The 22,947-nt window shown below is 41.8% G+C and overlaps 1 protein-coding gene across 3 annotated transcripts; it reads right to left on the bottom strand.

Moving 5' to 3' along the window:
* Window positions 1–13,712: 13,712 nt before the first annotated feature.
* Window positions 13,713–22,658, bottom strand: LOC121808396. Of its 3 annotated transcripts, none has more exons than XM_042208867.1 (8): window positions 22,501–22,658; window positions 17,342–22,365; window positions 16,991–17,214; window positions 16,821–16,902; window positions 16,142–16,343; window positions 15,735–16,049; window positions 14,954–15,648; window positions 13,713–14,627 (listed from the first exon to the last, which is right to left on the bottom strand). In XM_042208867.1, the coding sequence occupies exons 2-8, from the start codon at window positions 22,262–22,264 to the stop codon at window positions 14,091–14,093; spliced, it is 6,978 nt and encodes a 2,325-aa protein (XP_042064801.1). In that variant the 5' UTR covers window positions 22,265–22,365; window positions 22,501–22,658; the 3' UTR covers window positions 13,713–14,090. The 3 variants fall into 3 exon arrangements, with proteins under 3 accessions (XP_042064801.1, XP_042064799.1, XP_042064800.1); XM_042208865.1 differs by having other exon boundaries at window positions 13,713–14,714; window positions 22,501–22,657; XM_042208866.1 differs by lacking the exon at window positions 22,501–22,658 and having other exon boundaries at window positions 13,713–14,714; window positions 17,342–22,435.
* Window positions 22,659–22,947: the final 289 nt, after the last annotated feature.

The following is a 22,947-nucleotide window of genomic DNA, read 5'->3' as shown; positions in this document are numbered from 1 at the left end:
AGGCTTTTGAGCTGCTGAAGGACAGATTAGTATCTGCCCCCATCATCAGAGCACCTGATTGGGGTTTGCCGTTTGAAATCATGTGTGATGCGAGTGACTATGCAGTAGGGGCGGTGCTAGGTCAAAGAGTTGATGGAAAAAGTTACGTGATTTTCTATGCGTCAAAAACGCTAAATCAAGCCCAGAAAAATTACGACACCACGGAGAAGGAAATGTTGGCAGTCGTGTACTCTTTTGAAAAATTTCGACCATATCTGCTCGGGTCGAGGGTGATAGTCTTCACAGATCACGCTGCGATAAAGTACTTACTGGCAAAGAAGGAGTCTAAGCCAAGGTTGATCCGATGGGTGTTACTGTTACAGGAGTTTAACTGGGAAGTCAGAGACAAGAAGGGGACGGAGAACAAGGTGGCTGATCACCTGAGTCGCATTTACCAAGGTGAGACGGATGAAGCAATACCTGATGCGTTCCCGGAAGAACATCTTTATTATTTTAACGATTCTCCTAGACCTATCAATTGGGAAGAAGTAATGGCAGCAACAGGTCCAGGAGATGCTGAAAAAAGGAAATGCCAGGCGGATGCAGAGCCATGGTTCGCTGATCTAGCAAATTACTTGGTCACTAGAGAAGTGCCCAGTTCCGACGAAATTTCCCGGGCCCAGAAGATGAAATTAAAAAGTGAAGCCAAATACTACTTTTGGGACGATCCGTATTTGTGGAAAATGGGAGCTGACCAGGTAATTAGGAGATGCATTCCGGAGTGGGAGCAAAGGGATGTGCTGAATCATTGCCATGCTTTAGCTTGTGGGGGTCACTTTGGACCTAGGAAGACTGCAAGGAAGGTTCTAGACAGTGGTTTCTACTGGCCTACATTACATAAGGATGCATTCGAATTCTGCCAAAATTGCGAAAGGTGTCAGCAGATTGGAGGAATTTCTAGAAGGGACGAAATGCCACAAGTTCCGGTGATTGTTTGTGAGATTTTCGATGTTTGGGGTATGGACTTTATGGGTCCATTTCCATCTTCATATGGGAATACATACATACTTGTGGCGGTGGACTACGTTTCGAAATGGATAGAGGCAAAAGCTACGACCTCCTGCGAAGCTGTGGAAGTAGCCAAATTTCTGCGGTCTAACATTTTCAACAGGTACGGGATCCCTAGGGCTGTCATCTCAGACCAAGGAACCCATTTTAAGAACCGTACAATAGAGGCTCTCATGAAGAAATACGGAGTCCACCATAGGTTGTCTACACCTTATCATCCTCAGTCCAATGGCCAGGCAGAAATATCAAATAGGGAGATAAAGGCCATTCTCGAAAAAACGGTGAACCCGTCTAGGAAGGATTGGAGTAAGAGACTGGATGATGCATTATGGGCTTATAGGACAGCTTATAAGACACCTATTGGTATGTCACCATATAGGTTGGTATTCGGAAAAATGTGCCACTTACCCGTGGGAATCGAACACAGAGCATACTGGGCGGTCAAAGAGATCAACATGAATCCGCAGGCTTGTGAGGAAGAGAGGAAGATGCAGCTCCAAGAACTGGAAGAGTTACGGCTTGAGTCTTATGAATCTGCCATGTGGTATAAGGAAAAAACTAAGCTTTGGCATGATAAAAATCTCCGGGTCAAGGAACTCAGGGTAGGACAGAAAGTCCTTTTGTTTCAATCCAAGCTCAAGTTGATGCCTGGAAAGTTAAAATCTAAATGGATTGGGCCTTACATCATCATGGGACTTCGAGCAAACGGAGCAGTTGAAATCCAGGGAAGTGCACCAAATTCCATACCTTTTCTTGTCAATGGACATAGGATAAAGGTCTTTAGGGATAGCTCAGAGTTGTGTGTAGTGGACGAAGTGCCACTACTCGCACTCTTTGATATCACCTAACCAGTCTAGGAAGGAAGTGTTTTTAAAATATCTCCTGGGTCTAGTAATATAAAGTTTAACCATACCCTGATCCAGGAAATTTTGAGAACACTTGACAACAATTTTGTAAATATTTAATTGCTTTCTTTAAATCAAGAAAAATCCAAACAAATAAAAAATTTTTATTCTTCCAAAAATATTTTCGAAACACCAGACCCATCGGGAATGTTTTTGATGCTGTCATATCCTAGACCCGGGGAGTTTGGCGTTTCATATTTGTTTTTTTTTAGTTTGATGTTTTCTTTTAGTGCGTTTTGGCAGAAGGAATTTACTTGAGCAAGGAATTGTGGGGTAAAAGAGTTTTGGAGGGAATTGGCACCGGTCCGGATTTCAAAGAGCACTTTATGGGGAGGCGTACGGTCGCTAGCGTCACCACCTGCACCCGCCTGCAAAAGGAAATTGTCCTCTCCAATGCCTATACTATGATCGGTTTTGGCCTTTTTATTTTTTTTTTCATTACTCATTCTCTCTCCAAATATTCTCTCTCCCAAATCAAAAACCCCAAATTTCAATCTCTCTCTAACCCTAATCTGAAAATTTCGCCCAAGTTCTTTTCAAAATTTTCTGCAGAATACCATGGATAACCAACAAGGAACCAGCAGCGCTTCTGGATCCGCCGAGAAGAGTGCGGCGGAGTTCATGAATGAACTATTTCAGAAGTTCGGAGGGGCCGATAAAGCGATGCAAGCGTTCGCGATGTTTGCAATGGGACAACCCATGCCAGCCGTTCCAACAACCACCGTGACACAACCGGAGGTTGTCGAGACACCACCCACTGCTGTACAAGAAACCGCACCGGAGGCTGCTACCATTATTCCAGAAGAAACCACCTCTGCCCAGGACACAGTCCCAGAAACCGCCACCAGGCCGGAGGACGATGCAGTGCCCGACGTTCCAGGATCACCCATTGCGGAGATTCGCGAAGTAGAGACAGATCTGGCCGCGGGACTGACGTTATTGGCCGTAAGTGAACCCAGGTTAGGTTCTGATTCTCAGAAGGAATCCCCTGTTTTAAAGTTTGGAGGTGATGGTGTTTCAGAGGGAGTAAACCTTGATATTTCTGCTGTGAATTTGGTGGAGAGTGTTGTTGGGGGGGTAGATGCTCTTGTTGCGGTAGTTGAAGACACCGTTATTACTGTTAGTAGGGTTGAGGGGGAAACCCCTGTTCTGGAGGCGTCTGTTGAGAGGGATGCCGTTGTTGATGATGATGATGTTCAAGTGGGCGGAGAAGCCCTAAATTCTGAGAAGGATGTAGAAAAGGAAACCCTAGACGTAGTTGGGGGCGATGAAGCCCAATTTACTGAGGAAGTTGTTGATGCGGGAAGGACTCCCGAAAAATCTGTGGGCACTGAAGCCCAACCTGAAGGAAATCTTACGGGGTTAGAAACCCCTGTTTATATCACGGGGGCAACCCCATTGTTAGCAGAGGAAAGTGGAGCACTCGATTCTGAGGGTGCTCAAGAAACTGTCGATGCAGGACTCCACATGATAGTGGATTTAACTGAGGTCTCTGAGGAGGCCGATTCGCAGCTTAATCTAAGGGAAACAAGGAGACGGACACGTCGGAGTATTCTTGATGACATTGCCGTTTCTGCCCAACAAAAGGAAAAGGATACGCTGGACCTAGCGACAGCCGTGTCTGCGCAGGAAGACTCCCCCAGGCCGAGTGGAAGGGAGAGTGACGAAGAGGGGCGCCGCGCGAGGGCTAAGAAGAGGAAAGGGAAACAAATTGCTTCCTCCTCGACCAAGAAGGAGAGGGGGAAATCTACTGAATCTCCACTTCCTCCACCCGCCAAGGTACCATACGCCACAGAGCCCGAGAATCCTGCCAGGTCCAGTGATTCCGAGGAGGAGCAAGACGAGGATGTACTGAACTTTGAGCCAACGGAGATTTGGATTACAAACGAGCTGTTAGACAATATGAGAAGATTTGACGATCCAAAACGTGTGGCCATATACAAGGAAAAGAGTGCTGAGGGAAAGGTGGCGAAGTCCGGAAAAATGTACCACCCGGCGGAACTCAAACATATTAGCTCTAACGATGAGTTCAGGGGGTATATAGATGCAATCGGTTTTGATTGGTTACTAAAGCACAACACTTTCGAAGTCCCAGTCGACGCGGCACGTGAATTCTTTTCCACCTTCCGGTTCAAATCGACCGCCGATTTGGATGCGGATTCCATAGCTTTCAGGCTTTTTAATGAAGAACATAGGATGAGTATCCGGGAGTGGACGCTGCGGATGGGCTTGCTAACGAGAACAGAAGATGATGAGGGCCTGTGGAACGACAGAATGGTTGGTCCGCCGAAGTTGACGCCAGGATTTCAGGCACAAGGTGCGTGGGAGTTCTTGACTCACTCAAGAGTGGGTCAATTTAAAACAAGTTGGTCGAAGGCACACCATATAGAAAATCGGGTCCTGCGATTCGCCCAAACTTTTGTTAGCTACAACTTGATGGGCACTGCCAACAACGCCCTGACGACCGCCGACCTATACTTTACGTGGTGCATGGCCACAGGAGTACGAGTTCATTTGGGTTATTGGTTAGCCCAAGCCTGCCATCAAGTCACCTCCAACCCGTCCCGGCATCTGTACACGTGCCATCTTCTCGGGGCCTATTTGCAGCGCAACATTGTAATTAAAATCAGCATGGCCTGCCGTGTAGTAAAGATGTGCTCAGCCCCGGAAGTCTTCAATTTCGACTTTTTTTTCAACAAGGGGTTGCTGATCGCCCGAGGGAAGGAGGTGTGTTTTTATGAGGTCGGGAAGTCAGAGGCACAAGTCAAGCAGGAACCCGATGGTGTGGAGGTAAAGGATCAAGCCACTGAGGACGAAGTCAGGCTGATGGTTCAGGGAGTTCAGAAAGAGGTTGAGGAGGTAAGGAAAGGAATCGACGGGGTACGCAAGGAAATGACTGAGATCCGAAGGGAATTCGGAAAAAGCAGGGAAGAGGCCGCAGTCCTAAGGGGACGAATCACCGATTGGGTGGCTTCGTCAACAGAGCAAACCAACAGGATGGCGGAGGGTGTTGCTTTGATGACGACCATGCTGAAATGGCTGCACAAAAAGTTCCCGGATGCATCAGAAACTATTCCTGGGTCTAGCGGCAACATTACAACGCTAAGTCCAGGAAGTGTATCCGCGCAGAAGCCATCACAAGGCCCGAGGCCTCACATCACCCCCTCTTCCGCTAGACCCGTGGTCCTGAGGACAGCCATACCCCGACCTGCTGATGACAGACCAGTGAAGCCGGAGATGCCGGCCAGGAAGAAAGCAAAGGTGACCCAGCCGACGGTGCCACCAAAGTTTGGCTCCCACGGGGGCCAGACACCGAATTGAATTTCCCCTCAAACCCAAGTAACTTTTTCTTTCTTTTATTTAACAGTTCTTTCGTTTTATTTCTGTTTTACCTGTCAGCATGCTAGGTTCTGTATATATGTGTTGAACCCTTCCACTTAGACCAGGCATTGGTCTAAGTGTGAGAAGGGGTTATATGTCATAGCATGTTTTGTGTTGTATATTGTTCCTTCTCCCACTTAGCCCAATGCTTGGTCTAAGTGTGAGAAGTTTGTGTTTTGTTGAGTTCGTTTCATGTCGCCACTAACTGGCCTGCTTTCCACTTCATACGGATTGCTTGGGGACAAGCATAAATGAAGTGGGAGGGGGGACGCAGTTAGTGCAGTTAGTGTCTTGTACATATTCTGTTAGGTCTAGGAGTTTGTAGAAGTTTTTTTTTAGGTTTCGTGTTTGCATAACTGGTAAAATAAATAGCAAAAAGCCCCTTAGGGAGAGTAATTGAAGAGAAAATACATGCTAAATTGTGAATCCTTTTCTCTTAATAAATCAAAGTCAGTTGGATGAAGTGAGAACGATAGAGGATGCCTTAGATAACCCAGTTGTGCAGCCCTACTATAAGAGCGAGTTATAAGCTTATACACTTTGAGCTAACTTGTAAAAAGAATGGGCTACCACTTGATGCTTAGGGAGAAGAGTCTGACGGAAAAAAAAAGGGGTTTCTGGAGGTATAAGCTGGACGAAGTCCAGGAAAAGGAGGTATAAGCTGGACGAAGTCCAGGAAAATGAGGTATAAGCTGGACGAAGTCCAGGAACCGGAGGTATAAGCTGGACGAAGTCCAGGGGAGGAGTTAAAATAATAAAACCGGAGGTATAAGCTGGACGAAGTCCAGGAAAAAAAAAAAAAAAAAAAATTAAGGTTAGGAAGCAGTAGTAATCAGACCCAGGAATAAAAAGGAGACGGTAGGAAGGAGAAACTCTCATAACCCGATGCATCAGTGGAGTAACTTTAACTTAAGAGCGATCCGATCCTAACATCCCTGGTGAGGAATGAGTGATCGAGTAAATCTAACAATTGGGAAGTCAGAAGGCTATCTTGACGAACTGACAACTCGACTAGATAGAAGAAGGGAAGGGGAGGAATCTGAGGCTGTAAACGCTTGGATTGACCTTAAACTTGTGGGGATGGCTGCTAGGAAAATACCAGTTTATGCGCTTATGTGTTTTCTTTTCTTTTGTGATTTTTATGTGTTTCGTGTTGTAGTTGTCTAGGTCTAGGAGTCTGTTTTGTTTGTAGAAAAGTACTTGGAGGAGGGCCGTGCATTGAAATTCGCCTTATTTCTTTTTCTTGTCTTTCATACTTGAGGACAAGCATGGTTTAAGTGTGAGCAGTTTGATAAGGCTAATTTCATGCATGGGTCTAGGGATTTAATTCGTGATTTTACTAGGACTAACGCACGTTTTAAGCCAGGTGTGTGAAGGAATTCGCCAGGTCCAGGAAAGAAGACCAAAAAATCACAAGGTCGAGGAACTGGCGATTTAGTGAACGATTATGAAGAGAATTGCTCGACGGAGGAAGCTCCAGAGTTGAAGGGTAGAATAGAGATTTCTACGAAGACTCAAGGGCTATTTCCGCATCTATAAAAGGCAGAAGCATGCAAGCTGGAGGGATCTTCCCGGGGGAGACCTCACCACAGCCTGTTGCTTAGTTCACTTTCCCACACACACTTGATACTAGTTTTGAGGAGATCTCAGTTCGCACGTCCGGGTTTCATCTTAGCTTCTGATATGGTGCAACACCGCTCTTGTTAGGAGCGAAGAAACAATTTATTTTCCGCTTTCCGCATTTTGCTTACTCTGCCGAGCTTCGTTGTTCGAAGCTCGGTTCGCTGTTTTCACCGAATAGTTTCTGGTTTAAATGCAAGTTTAATTTTCCGTTATGGCGATTGTGTTGATTTCTGGTTTGATCGTTTCGCTTATTGAGATTTTGGAGTTTTAATTTGTCGGAGTTGGATGCGTTTCGCAGCTGTTTACTGAGTTATTGCAGGTTAATGGTCAGATCTGGGAGATTGGAGTTGGATTGTGGAAGAATTTTGGTTGGATTTGCTGGATTTGTTGGTTGTTGGGTTCGGATGTCTTGGATCCGGAGTGGATCAAGCATTCTGACGTGAATCTGAGTAGTTTCGATCTGATTTTCATGCTTAGTTTACGTGATTTTCTTTCATTCCGTCTAGTGTACGCAGATCTGATGTGTTTCCGAGTTGCAGCAAGATAACGACGACCAAATCTCTATATTCTGTTCGAATCTCGCTTTTTGCTCAGTTTGTTAATCTGCAGTTCTTTCCGTGCTTGCCATTTTTGGAATTATGGTCCCCACCTTCAGTCATATTCTGTTTAGCTAGATTAGGTAGTTGTTTACACTGTCTAGGAAGTGGTTATGTTTCTTGTTGTCGAAGGCTGAATTTACAAGTTTAACATGTCCTAGGTCTAGCATTTACATTTTCTGCCTAGGTCTAGAGTTAGTTTAAAATTCTCAACCCTTTTGTTGCGTGGCAGCAGCCATTTGTCTGTCCAAAGTCTCTGAGCACTACTTTGCGAGTCCATCTCTGTGGGATCGACCCCACTTCCCTATACTAATTCATAGTATTCGGGTTGAGGGATTTATATTTTTTGAAGGGGAGTCGATGTGTGTCCAACGACCAAGCACTTTATGTTCTCTTAAGTTCCTAGACCTTGTGCTCTAGTGGATTTAAGGAGCGTGGTGTCTTGACCAAGCGCTTGCAGTGATCTATTTCTGTGCACACTCGATATATATAAAAGAACAAAAAAAACCTCTCTTCAGCGGATGTGCGTGGATAGTAGGGCAATCAACAAAATCACCACAAGATACAGATTTCCTATTCCACGTTTGGATGACATGCTTGACCAATTGAGTGGAGCAAAGGTGTTCTCAAAACTTGATCTAAAAAGTGGATATCATCAAATACGAATTAGGGCAGGTTGTGACATCCGTAACCCAAATCACACAGCATATTGCATGATTACATATTTTATTATAATTACATGACATATATTTTTATTAGAATTGTAGAGATTGAGTGGGTTGCTATATAATATGGTGTTTAGAAATTTACTTTCATGATATTAGCAATTATGTATCACATAATTACATATAAGTGAGTTTAAAACTCTAAATAATTGAATTATGTATTAGGCATATGCATATGTACGTGTTAGATTAGTAGTACTTTTCCAATTACTAATTCATGCACATAATATTTATTTAAGTCATACATATGTCTATTTGTCTATATGTGAAGGCGTGTAGTTTCAATCAACTAAATTGCAATTTTTTTATTATAGTTACTTAGAATTTTATCTAATACTAGCATATATTATAATGTCTTATTTTTTTTTTGTTGATACGTGTAAGAATTTTGGAGTTAGCATAAGCTAAAGAAAATGAATAGGTGTAAATCCTATTCTTAACCGACTAGAAATCTATATATGCCTTGAGTGTTTATTTTATTAAAAAAATAATAAGAAATGAGAAGTTGGAGTCGGAAGGCAGAAAAATAGTCCGAAGGTAAAAAAGTTGTAGGAATAGTTATTTTTCTTAAATTATTTCTTATAGGCATGTTATAGTATATAAAATAGTTATGATGTTTAGTATTTTAATTTTTGGTATATCAAATAGGATCAAGGTCGAACAAGAAGAGAATTTTAGAATATTTACAATAATCAGGTGTGTATAAATCACACTTTTAATTTTACATGTTTTATTTGCTTCATTGCTAGGTGTTAAATAAAATGAATGATTTGATTATATGATGTGATCCAATATGATTATGTGTTATTTGATATAGATGGTGGAATATGATATGGATATGTGATCGGTGCAATGAATATGATGTTGTAAATGAATTATATGATAGAAATATGTAATTGATGTTTTACATATGGTATTGAAAGTACATGAATCATGTGATTAAAGAGGATCTGTGACAGCCCTGTACTGGATCTGAAAATACAGAGGGACCTATGAGTCCAAATACAGAGGGACATATGTGTCCAAATATAGAGGGACCTATGAGTCCAAATACAGAGGGACCTATGAATCCAAATCATAATGGGACCTACGGGTCAATCATAGAGGAATCCCGGGCAGATACCAGGCTTGACTGTTACAGAATAATAAACTGAATAGAGTGACATATGCATATGAATATGATATGAATTTGTTTTTAAATTATGTTATATATTGTTTCTGATTATATGTATTGATAAAAGAATATGCTTGATGTTTGTATCATGTGAGATTAAAGGTGGAAATTTATATATACTGAGTTGTGGCTCATATAAACCACTAAATTTTTCAGGAATAAGATAACAATAAAGTTTTGACTGACATGGGTCATAGGAACTCCACGTGTTATCAGGTTCGGCGGCTGACGCATATTGGCAACCTTCTCCTCCTCATCATTTTGCATGTTGATAAATGTATAGTATATAGAGTGGTGAGAGGGTTCCACTACTGTGTAGAATGTTTTGGAATATGTATCGGATAAGTGTTGGTTTGAACTTATATAATATGGGTGTTCTATGAATTAGACATGTGTATTGATTGCTTTTATGATAAGGGATTTATTTATTATAAGAGTATACGTCAGAGGAGTTGAGGTGTGACACAGGTGATGAATGGAAGACTGCATTCAAGACAAAAGAGGGGCTATATGAATGGCTCGTTATGCCATTTGGACTTTCCAACGCTCCTAGTACTTTCATGCACTTGATGAATCAAGTTCTTCGCTCATTCTTATCACAGTTCGTAGTTGTCTATTTTGATGATATATTAATATATAGCAAGAACCGGGAGGAATATTTTGCTCATGTCAAGAAGGTGATGGATGTGTTAAAGGAAAATAAACTCTATGTAAACTTGAAGAAGTGCGTATTCGTTGAGACAAGGTTAGTTTTCTTGGGGTTCGTCATATCAAGTGATGGAATTCAAGTTGATGAGTCTAAAGTAGAGGCAATAAAGAGGTGGCCAACTCCAAAAACTATCTCTGAAGTGAGGAGCTTTCTTGGTTTAGCCACATTCTACAGAAGATTTGTTAAAAATTTTAGTACCATCATGGCACCAATTACTGAATGTCTAAAGAAAGGGAAGTTCAAATGGGATGAAAAGGTTGAAGATAGCTTCAAAGAGATTAAAGAGAAGCTTTCACAATCACCTGTTTTAATATTACCGGATTTCAACAAAACTTTTGAGTTGGAATGTGATGCAAGCGGAGTAGGCATCGGGGCAGTTTTATCTCAAGAGAGGAAACCTGTTGCTTTCTTCAGTGAGAAACTAAGTGAGGCTAGACAGAAATGGAGTACCTACCAACAAGAGTTGTATTCAGTTTTTAGAGCATTAAAGACATGGGAGGTGTATTTATTGCCAAAGGAATTCATTGTCTACACCGATCATCAATCTTTGAAGCATTTTAGAAATCAAAAGCATGTTGATCGCATGTTGGCAAGGTGGGAGGCATACTTAGAGAGATTCAATTATCTTATCGTCCATAAGTCTGGAGCAACTAATCGAGTAGCAGATGCCTTAAGCCGACGTGCAAGTCTTATGGTTTCTTTCGAAGCTGAGTTGCTAGGAGTAGATCAAATTAAGGAATTATACAAAAATGATGAAGACTTCGGGAAAATTTAGATGAAGTATATTAAAGGATTACCATTAGAAGAGAATTATGTGGTACAAGATGGATATATCTTTAATGGAAACCGCCTATGCATCCCAAGAAGTTCTCTACGAGATAAGTTTATTAGAGAGATGCATTCAAGTAATCTCAGTGGTCATGTTGGGCGTGATAAGACTATCACTAATCTGGAAGCACGCTATTATTGGCCCCAACTTAAACGAGATGCCGGCAAGTTTGTGCAAAGGTGTCCGTTTTGTCAAGTATACAAGGGCCAAGTTCAAAACACTGGACTTTATATGCCTCTACCAATTCCAGTTGCACCATGGGAAGATCTATCAATGGATTTCGTACTTGGATTACCAAGGACGCGACGAGGGCATGATGCTGTTTACGTGATAGTTGACAGATTTTCTAAAATGGCACATTTTATTCCTTGTCGTAAGACAACCGATGCACATCATGTTGCAAACCTTTTCTTTAGAGAAGTAGTTAGACTACATGGTATTCTAAGATCAATCATTTCGGATCGTGATAGCAAATTCCTTGCTGCATTTTGGCTTACATTATGGAAGCAATTCAATACAAAATTAAAATTTTCAAGCACTGCGCATCCACAAACAGATGGCCAAACAGAGGTGGTGAACAAGTTTATGGGTAATTTAATTCGCTGTATATGCGGAGAGAAGAAAGTACAGTGGGATTTAGCTTTGTCTCTTGCAGAGTTTGCCTACAACAATTCCGAGCATAGGTCAACAGGTCGTAGCCCATTCTCTATTGTCTACACTAAAATTCCAAGGCATGTGGTTGATTTAGTAAAGTTACCAACAAAGGAGAGTTCAAGATCAGCTAAGACGTTTGGTGACAATTATTCTGAGCTGTTTAAAGAGGTCCATGATGTATTAGAAGCTTCAAATCAGAAATACAAGCAATTGGCTGATAAGAAGAAGAGGGAAATGACCTTCAAAGTTGGTGACAAGGTTATGGTGTACCTTAGAAAGGAGAGATTACCTACCGGTGTTCATGGAAATTTAAGACAAAAGAAATATAGCCCATACACTATCCTAAAGAAGATCAATGATAATGCCTATGTGGTAGAATTGCCAAGTGAGATGAATATTTCAAATACGTTTAACGTGGCAGACTTATCACTCTATCTCCCGGAGCAGACACTTTACGAGGATAACTCGAGGTCGAGTTTCAAACAAGTAGAGGAGAATGATGAGGGACATCAAATTTGAACACTAAAGTCTTAAACCAATTATATTACTCAAGAAAAGAAAGAAGAAGCCAAAATCAATTTTGCTACTACAAAGAAGAGAAAGTCAAATTGAACTTTGCTACTAGGTGTCACTTAGTTGTCAAGTTTATCCTTTATACACTTCTAGAAGCCTTAGTTATTAAGGATTTATGTTGATTATGAGTTGTCAAGTATAGGTTGTTTATTAGTTGTCAACTAGTTGCTATGTAATAGTTGTCATTGAGTTGTCAATGCTTTTGTATCCTATAAATAGAGGTATTGCCTCAACATATGGAACTCACTTTTGAATATCAAATATAATTAGGACTTTGTTCTCTTCTAAGATCTTGGATTAGATCTTGTCTTTTGAGGGCTTTGGATTAAGCTCCTTTTATCCGTAGATTCGGATTATTTTATCTCACGACACGTTGAAGTTGTTCCTTCAACAAATTGTGTTGTTTCATTTTCGTTAGCACATTAGAGAGGTTCCTCTAATACTTGTGCTACATCAATTATTGCTACGAACAGATACATGAAGAACCATGGGAATAACATTGGAATGCATTGAAGTAGATTTCGAGGTATCTTGAAGGAGCTGGAGACCTTGGGATATTGTACAAATATGGAGCAAGCAGAAAGGGATTTGTCTAGTTGGCTACTGTGACTGAGATTATGCTAAGAATGTGGATACAAGAAAATCTCAGACTGGCTATGTTTTAACTCTTTATGGATCTGCAATTTCTTGGAAGTCTAGGCTCTAGAATGTACTAGCATTGTCTACCACGAAGGCTGAATACGTGGCCCTGACATCAACTGTGAAGGAAAGCAAATGGTTGAGTGTTTCAACAGCAGATTTGGAATAGATCAAGGAGTTGTAGCAGTGTATTGTGATAACAATGGAGAAATTTGCCTCGTCAAGCACCAAATATTCCATGAATGGTGCAAGCATATCAATGTAAGATTGCATTTCATCCAATGTGAAATTGAGAATGATCAACAACCTGCCTTGTCAAGAACCAGATGTTCCATGAACGGTGCAAGCATATATTAATGTAAGATTGCATTTTATCCAATGTGAAATTGAGAACAGACTGGTGAAGGTTGAGAAAATAGATACAACTCATAATCCCTCCTATATCTTAATAAAGCCTTTGGGCAAGGAGAAGTTTGACTATAGTTTAAGGTTGATAAACATTTGTTCTATGTCTGATGTTGATCAATCTTCCAAGGTGGAGATTTGACGGATTATGGGGGATTGTTCTGCATGGCTCGGAACAGGAGCTAGCAGTCAGGAAGAACTAGCCACTAGTGGCAGTTAACTTTTTTTAGTTATAGAGTTAGTCGAATTCTCGTATAATGGATATATGTAGCTACAATCTGTAGTAAGAAATTCATTCATTTCTCAAGAAATAAACGTTTACTTTCTGCCAATCCATATAATCTTTTATTTCTACATCTTCTCTAAAAATTTTGATCCAATCATTCATTGTTCAACAACAATATCATTACAATAATCTAAAAAAAGACAATTAGGTTGATGATAAAAAAATGTACTAACATATGATAATATTTCATACCAAAACCACATCATCATACCTGACAATTATCATACTCTATTTTAACCACATACTAACTAAAGTGAATAAGCCAATACATCATTCAAGAAGTTAAAAAAGAGACTTAAAATGTGTCGAATGGCAGGTACACAAACATGATTTCTTTACTAGCAGCAGCACGATGGAGGAAACGAACTTCAGTGCTCGATTTAGAATGGATCTCTGCCAAACAGCGACACAACAGATAGGCTCCAAGAGATCAAAAAAATGTTTTCTATATAGCTCCAAAACTGCAGGGTTCGTATACCCCCAAAATCGGGTGTCAGTCATAGAAAATGCACTTCTAACATCCATAATTCGCAATCCTCCTGACTCATGTAGAGGGATTCCCAGTAGTGGTCTGTTTAGCCACGTAGATCTGTTTCATCCTTACAGCAGGCAAATTTCTATCCGCGCCACCCCTTCCATGGAAACCCATCCTACGGTGTGGCAATTCATTTACTGCATTGTTCCTTTGTGATGTGTGGCCTCTCTGATAATAACGACCAGAGGTATTACCCTGTTGGGTGGGCAAACTCTTATTTGAGAATTGACTCTTCACAGATCTTGCATTATTGTATCGTTTCCCAGTCTCAATTGTATCGATCTTGCCAGATTCAGCATTTGCACTTGCGGACATGCTCTGAACTGCAGTCTGCCCTGATGAAGCCGTGTTGGATCTCACTGAATCTACCATTCCTAATTCAGCACGAAATGGGACACCATTTGTATCAGCAGCAGTAGAGAAAGTTGGGCCAGTGTCATCTGATAATGTGGGAGTGCAAGACTCCGTGAACTGATTGGCAGTTAAAGATTGGTCAATTGAGTCTCTGTGGCTGGCTTGAGGAGGCAATGCACCCTCCATTTGTGGCTGCAATGGTCGAGAAACAGAGACTGGGTGAAGCGGAGAAGCAGGAATGTGCCCCCATCGAGCATGGACAGGCAAATCAGGGGCAGTCTGAAAATTAAAATCACCACATTTTTCACGATATAATGGAAGTTTTGACATGCATTTCATATGCTTGAAGAAATAAAGAACAATCTCATTCAAATTTCGAATCCAATAATTCACCAATTAACAAACCAACCAGGACAAAAAGTGAGGAACTTTGAAAAGAATAAACTGTCCACGATATAACACATTTTGTCAAGCAACTTAACTTCAGAAAAGGATATAATTAATCAAGAAGCTCTTACCAGAAATGGTGATGCATCAAACAAGGGCAATGGTGGGGGCATAGGCAAGAGTGGAGATCCTGGGGCAAGATGCTGAATGGGAGTCGTAATGGGAGAACTTCGCTGCACAGCAGTCATATTCACACTATTAATGTCTCCCTCACCAATATGCGTTGCAGTAGACGAACCATTATTTATCCAATCAGCTTGCTTCCCAGATGGGATATAGGTGGTACCCATAAAACTCAAACCTACATGCCCATATTGTCCAACAGGAGCAAAATGATTATAGACAACCATATGGGGAGGCCCCTGAACCCCAGGTATGCCTCCAGGAGGACCAATGAACGGACCAGGATATCCAGCCGGAGTACCATAGAACGAGTCCACACCAGAATGGCATTGCTGCCAGTTACCAAGAGGAGCAGAACTGGATGTTGTAGTCTTTGGGGGTTGTGATTGTGTACCAGAAGATTCATCATGTGGACTGAATGCAAAAATTGGACCCCCCAACAGAGGGTTCACCTCATAAAAGGGGAAGTGGGAAGGACCTACAGGGAAATGAGAAAGCATCTGGCCAGTAGAACTTTGAGGACTTGGTAATGGTGGCCATAAGGAGATTGGTGTTGTCTCAATTGACAGATCTGCCGGAAGAGAATAACTTAGCAACTCCTCACCTAGTGATTGACTTGTCATCTGCTGATCTCCAAGCACACCTGCAAAAGTAAGGAATACGAATTAAACTACGATGCAAAGCCACATAATATTCTCCACCCCTCTTTATTACTGTAACTAGAGCTACCTGTCGTAATGCCGTCAACAGAAGCACGACCAAAAGTCTTTGTGTCATTGACTGAGCTTAAGCCATTCCCAACTATCTCATCCTTGTTAATAGCAGCAGCAGAAGCAGCTGCTTCTGCTTCAGCCTCACAATCTCGTAATGGAATGCAAGAGTCACTCGGGTGCTTCTCCTTTTCAAAGAAAAGTATATTTTCTTTCTCTGCTACATGAAAGTTGTGGGATACTTGCACATCAGGTCGATTGGAACCTGGAGCACCAATCCCATGTGATACAACACGGCTACTAGGAGGAATAATTGTGGGAGATGTAACAGCACCTGACAACAGGAAAAAGGGGGGAAAGAAAATCATAAGTTTTTCAAGAGGAATATCTCAGCATATGTTAAGTTCATTGTGGCAGAAAATTTACCAAATTGAATTTTCTCTCCAGCAAGCAATGAATTGATTGGACTTGCACCAGAAGAAAATGTTTTGTCCTTTGTCAAAATAGATGATGGTAGCAAGACTTGGCCACTAACTGGGCTGGAATGACCTCCAACAGCAGAAATTTGTGAATCATACCGAGCAGGTTTCATAGCCTCGTCAATTTGTGTCTGGCTTAAAGACATAACCTATCATAAAATTAATCGATTAACACATTTTATTGAATAAAAGAGAGAACGAAAACAAGATATAGCTGAGCAAACTAAAAGTTCCAAGGGTTTGCTGAAATTTAGAAAGGTCCATTCAAATCAAATTGCTAAGTAATTTTCATTTTGGTTTCAACTAACAGAAAGAATGCGATCACTGAAACTCAAGCTGTTTCTGGTATTGGATATATAGCTACCTTTTAGGAAGATATGAACCACTAAACGTTATAGCATACCATTGTCAACACAAATCTCAAATGCACATACCTAAGGATGAAAATCAGGCTCTGGTTAAAGTTAAACTAGTTTTGATTTTTCCCTTAGACTGTCAGATGAACTGGAATACGACTGCCTCTTAGGAGTTAGGAGTATAAGAGCCAATAATCACTAGCACAGGTCATAATTTTTATTTTATTTTTAATAAAGACATTACTAGAGCGATTCAATATGATCATATACCATATTTTTGCTGTCAAAAAGGCCAGGTTCACGTTCTTTTCCACTGTTAGAGACGACAGATACAGAATCTGATTGTGAAGGCCTGCATATAGACGCACAAGTTCAAGAATATATTAGTTATTTTGCTAATACAAAATACCAAAACTGACGTTTTTGCTTAGGAGATGTACTTGATAGTATGTGCTTCAGAATTAAAAGGAGGAGTGCCAATTGGAGGCAGGGAAGCTGCAGAAGAAAATGCGGTTGATCCTCCAGTTCCAAAGTGAGAGCTCTCAGGTACAGAAAAGGCCAATTGAGGAACAACTGTTCCTTCACTGCCCAATGGTACTGGGTGTTTATTATTGCTTCTTGAGACTACATCCTTTTGTCTGGAGTGACGTGGTTTACGTGGTGGCTGATGTGATTAAAAAAAAGATGTAATTAGCATATAGAAAAGAAAAATGTAAGTTCAGGAGAAGAAACAGATACCAACACAAAATTGCCAAACATGTGCTAGGAGCTTCTTCTTCAATCATTATTACCTTGGTGGTCCATGATTTTGCTTTTATTTCCTTTTCCCTTTGTTCACGCCGATCATTTAGCATTTGCCTTTTGGATCTGACTTCAATGAAATCGTCCTCATCACTAGGGGCTTCAATGCCAGGTTGTTTAAAAACACGCACAACACCACTTTGTAACGGAGCATCTACATCCTCCTCAAAAGCATTTCTCCTCAGATTTGCTTCACCAGAGTTCGAGATAATCTGGCTCTTACTCGAAGAATCAACCTCCGAAGATATCGTCTTTCCAGATGCCAAGGGCTCAGTGTGCTTCATAGTTCTATTAGACATGCTACTCCTCTTGGCCCCACTTCTAGTTAAAGCACTAGAAGAAGCCACTGCAGGTGCTGGTCTTCTGTCATTGTTTTCACGAATCCGGAATTCAGTTCGTTGGACAGATCTTCGAGGTCTCCTGTGAAAACCATTTGAATCTGCAAGCATATCATGATGCTGGACCAATGATCTTGTGTTAGAACTTTTAACTGCATAAGCAAATCTTCTCCCCCTGCCACTAGACAATGCACCTGCCCCTCTTACTCCATAATTTCTGTCAACATTAACAGACTGTGTCATTGGATGTGCATGATGGGACTGTCTGTCAGATCCCCTTGCCTTCGATGGTGGTGGATAGTTCCTTGAAGCAGCACGAAGCTGCCCTTTCTCTTCAGCATGTGAGCTTGAGTTTGACATCAATTTTCCATCACAGGGCCCAGAGGCCCCAGAAGTAGATGAATGGACGGCAGAATTCTCATTTGAAACTGTATCTACACTCAACAGAAGCCCACCATTAGATTGCACAGATGATGCAGAAACAGATCTTGGCTGACCATTCACTAAAACAGATGGTGTCTCGTCCTTGCTCATGTTCTGCGTGGAAGCATCTTGAGCATCCTTGTGATTTCCAGAGCTTAAAACATCCTGATTTAGATTAAGATGGCCAAGCATGTTAGGCGGAACAAAAGACACTGATTGAGGGGGTACTGGCAAAATTCCCTGTGAGATAGGAGAAGTATATCGCAGCTGACCAAATTGGAACACTGGAGGCTGTGATGGATGCATATGAGTAATGGATGGACCAACAGAAGGATGGATATGAAGGGGCATCTGTATGGAACCAATCTGTATAGCAGGCACTGGAGAAGGAATCAAAGAAGGGCCAGAAAATAGCCCAAAGTGAAGCTTGATTGGTAAATCACCCTGACTTCCAGTAGAAGATACAGATGACACGATAGGCTGACTTGTCACAGCTGTAACATCAACTGTTGAGGAAAGTACAGTTGGCTGGGGAGCTAGACAGGTGCTACCTGAGGAATCAGCACCATCTAAGATATCGGCTGCTGCTGCTGTACAGGTTGCAACAACATTTTGACCAATAGAACCTGGCAAAGCTGGTGTGTCCAGTACTTTCCAAGACGAGCTATCAGCACTTGTCCCAGGACAATCCTCTGCAGTCAGAAGATTTTGTTCATCAGATGGAAACCTATCAATGATGACTCTTTCTTCAGCCATGCTGACAGAACCATCATTCATCCCAAATGATTTTTCTTGATGCCCTATACTTTTCTCAACATCATCACTTGGTATTTCAACTTCAACACCTTCATCAAAACCTAAGACTACATTGTCCATCACATGAGGTACGTCTCTTTGCTCAAGTTCCCGTACCTCAAACTTCTGGTTCAGCTCAAGATCCTCAACATTCCTATCACGCACTTCCTCCTCTTCTCTAAAACCAACTTCATCCTCGTCATATTCCTCTTGCTGTTGCATTACATCTTCATTTTCAGAAGCCCATTCTTCATCCTCAATAGTTGAAACAGAATCTTGCACAATCATCATTGCATTATGTCCAGAGTCACCATTGTGGGCATCAGATTCAGTCCTTGTAACTAAATTGATGTCCCCTTCTGCTACAGCAGATGTTACAAGAGAATCTCCAGATGCATCCAACTCATCCTGGGATAGTTGAGGTGGAGAAGTTGGGGGGCTGGAAACGGAGAGTGAAGATTGCGAATCACACCTCGATCCACTGTTCAATTTCTGACATTCAGAGGAATTACTTTCTAACGGCCTTCCAAAAATCTCAGATGGCCGAGGACCTCCTTGATTAGTGCCATAATAATCTGACTCCCTACCAGATTCAGTTAGTGAAGCATGATTATGATGAATGCTGTCATCTAGAAATGCTGAAGGACCAGAGTGTTCACTGACTCCCCTAAGATTAGTCTTTTGAACTGAAGAAACTGAAGGAGGGGGAGGGACACGAGGCAGTCTGACAGAGTACCTAGATCTCCCGTAGGAATTAAATTCAGTTGCATCAGAATGAGGATACAAACGTTCTGGGTAAGGAGGACGAGCACCACTTCTAGTGCGTCCCTGTCCCCATCCACCATCTCCATATCGATCTGCAATATCCTGAAAATCGAAATCCATCTCTCTGAGTTTCCCATAAGAGTCAGAACTGCCAGAAAGATTCCATCTTTGTTCTTTTTGATATCCAAAATCATCTGAGTAAGAGTCTTGCACTCCGTAAGACCTACAAGGCATGAAGCCAGGTCCACCATGGAACTCTCTTCGTGAACCTGTTCTGCCACCAGCAACTGCATCCTGCCAAGGACTGTAATGACCAGTTTCTTGATCTGATTGAGATGAAGGGAAGCTGCCATCATATTCCAGAGAATCCCTTTTCCATGAATTAATAGGTTTTCCTTGGTTAATCAAGTTTGAAGAACTTTCTCTGGGAGGATAGCTGATCTCAGCAGGTTTGACATAAGCTGATGAATTAAATGAACCTGAATTCGTAACATTTTCCACCATTCTCTCACCATCTTCCCAGGTTTCCAAGTCTTCATTCCTAGATACAAGATCTTCTTTTACAGCTGCATTTAGTTTCTCGTTAACGGTGGTTTTAGGTAAAGAAGCATCAACCTTTACAGTTTCAGCCTGCCTTTTGGCCATCTTATCTTCCAATTCTTGAAGCATCTGTCTCGCAGCCTGTTTCCTCCTCTCTTCTTCTAACTGAATTCTTTTCCTCTCTTCTTCCCTGGCAATCCTCAGCTCTTCAGCTTTTTGAACAGCTTCAAGTTGCTCCTGTTCTGCCCTCCATGCAGCTACATGGGATTCTTCATCCAGCTTTCGCAGCCTTTCCTCCTCTTCCCTAATTCTTCGCAGTCTCTCCTCCTCTTCCCTTCGAGTTTGCTCCAAAGCTCTTTCTTGCTCTTCAACGATCCTCTGTCTCTCAACCTCTTGCATTTTCTGGACTCTTTCAAGTTCTGCCTCAAAAGATTCTCGAATAGGATCATGAAAATGAGTAGATTTGGCGGCATCTTTTTTCCTCTTAACTACTCCAACAAGACCATCTGAAAAGAGATCCCTTTCATCAAATCCTGAAGAAATGTAGTCTCTCGAGAAAATATCATCTGAGTAGGGTCTATCACTATTTGAAAACTTCTTTTCCTGTATGGGGTCAGCTATAGGAGGCCTTCTCCCACTAGAAGCAATATAGGGTCTGGACAATGCATTATTCTGAAAAATATCAGCTTTAAACCTATTAGGTTGGTCAAAGGCATGGCGATCCCGAGAATTACGATCTGCCCCTCTGTTATTATATGAATCACTTGAACTATTTCGTTGCATCTGTTGTCCTACAAGTCCCATGGTCCTCCTCCCAAATGCAGAATCCTTGCTGCCATCATGAACAGTGTCTCCTCCAAAATAAGGTGGGGCATATTTGTTCTCCTTTGCCATATTATTAACAGCCATTCTTGCACCAATATCAACTCTATGATTTCCAATTTCGCTAACCCCATCTTTAGGAAGAGATGTTCTCCATTTGTTGACTTCCTTACCTTCCCGACTAGGTGTCCTCACATCTTTGTTATACGGGTCCATTTTAAAGACTTCACTAGAAATAACTTTCCCAGTTTCATTGTCTCGTTGGCCCCATCTATCGTTCTGATTTGTAGCTGGCTTGTGAGGTAAAATGCTGGGCCTTGGCAAGTCAAAATCTCTATCCCAATAATTTCCGCTGTTTGAATATCCAATATCTCGTCCTTGCTCCACAAACCCATGCCCCGTGTCACGCTCATCATCGGCCCAATCAGACCTTGGATTCATGCGAACGAGTGGCAGTGGATCAGGCAACAGATGTTCCTGCTTCTTAATTTGATCGGACATCCTTCCACCAGCCTTTATGTGGACTGCACTACCATTTTCCACCGACGGATTTATTCCCAAGGACTGTCCGGGAGGATGCATATCATCCTTTGGACCCAAATGATAGCTTTCCTCTTTATCCTGAGTAGAATCATCATGTAAGACTTGCTTCTGCTTCTGGTTTAACCCATCCTTGTGTTTCTGTGATGCCCCGGATGAGACAGGCCTTGCAGCCTGCAGAGATGGGAAATCCTCACCTTTCAAAAGAATAGCTCTCTCTGCAGACGGTAAGAATTCTCGAGATACAGAAGCAGCAGGCCCCGTAGAACGAACAGACGGTGGCATATAAGAACCAACTCTACTTGCCCCAGCTGCATCACCCACTCCGTTAACCCTGTTTTCAATCTTCTCGGCCAATGCAGTGGCAGATGCGACAGGTTTGTTCCAGCCAACCCCGGACGAAGGTCTGGATCCAGTCCCAGTACCAGCAGTAGCCCCCGCCCCACCGGGTCCGGAGGTATCAAATTTCTCATGTTCTTTCCTCAATGATGGCAAATTCAAAGGGGGCGGAACAGATAATTTAGGAACAACCTTGGGGGCAGCTCCTCGGTTCCTAGATAGAACCAACATCCCTCCACCCCCGGCCCGCCCCCGACCAGCAGTCGCGGGGCCGCTACCCCCATTAAAATGATGGTGCCCGTAGGACTTATTCAGATTGACGGATACAAACTTGGAGCCATGATTGGCCATATCCGAGCACAGGATCTCCCAAACCACACCAACGCATCAAAACCCTAACTCTGAGAAACTCTCACTCAAACTCACTCTGTGTCTCCCCTGATTAGATCTCGCTGCAGCAACAAGTGAATGAAAATAAAAACCCTAGGGACTGAATGAAAGCGATAACAGTAATCTATTGATTATAGTTCACATAAAATTGTTACTAATATTTCAAACAGAAGAATTAAACAATACGAATTGATTACCGAGTGTTGTCGATGGATAATCGATTAATTGGGGATCATACACGAAATGGCGTAGGATAAAAAAGGGCGCAGGTTAGTTATAAACGTGCGCCTTACTGAGAGAGGAGGGCGAGAGAGAGAAGAAGCCCTACTGCAATTCGTACTTTTAGTCTGAGGGGGAGACTCTGCACATTTACATAGATTTTGTATTTGCTTTTGTTTTCGTTTTCTTCTTTCTTTTATTTTTTATATTTTCTAATGCTTTTTCTATTTCCATCAATAATTAACTCCAGCGGGAGTAAGATCCTACTGTTTCAATAAACTCAGCAAATCATATACATGTCTCATAATTTGGATTTTTTTAGGAATTAACTAAAAATTCCAAAAATTATATAATTTCAATCTTTTAAAAATGGTTAATTTCAAAGTTTAAATATAATTTGACCATGACTAAACTGTCCCTCTTCG

Source organism: Salvia splendens, chromosome 6 (genome assembly GCF_004379255.2).
Source record: "Salvia splendens isolate huo1 chromosome 6, SspV2, whole genome shotgun sequence".
Classification (NCBI taxonomy): domain Eukaryota; kingdom Viridiplantae; phylum Streptophyta; class Magnoliopsida; order Lamiales; family Lamiaceae; genus Salvia; species Salvia splendens.
Note: the sequence above shows the minus strand (reverse complement) of the source record. Positions and strands in the feature narration are given on the sequence as shown.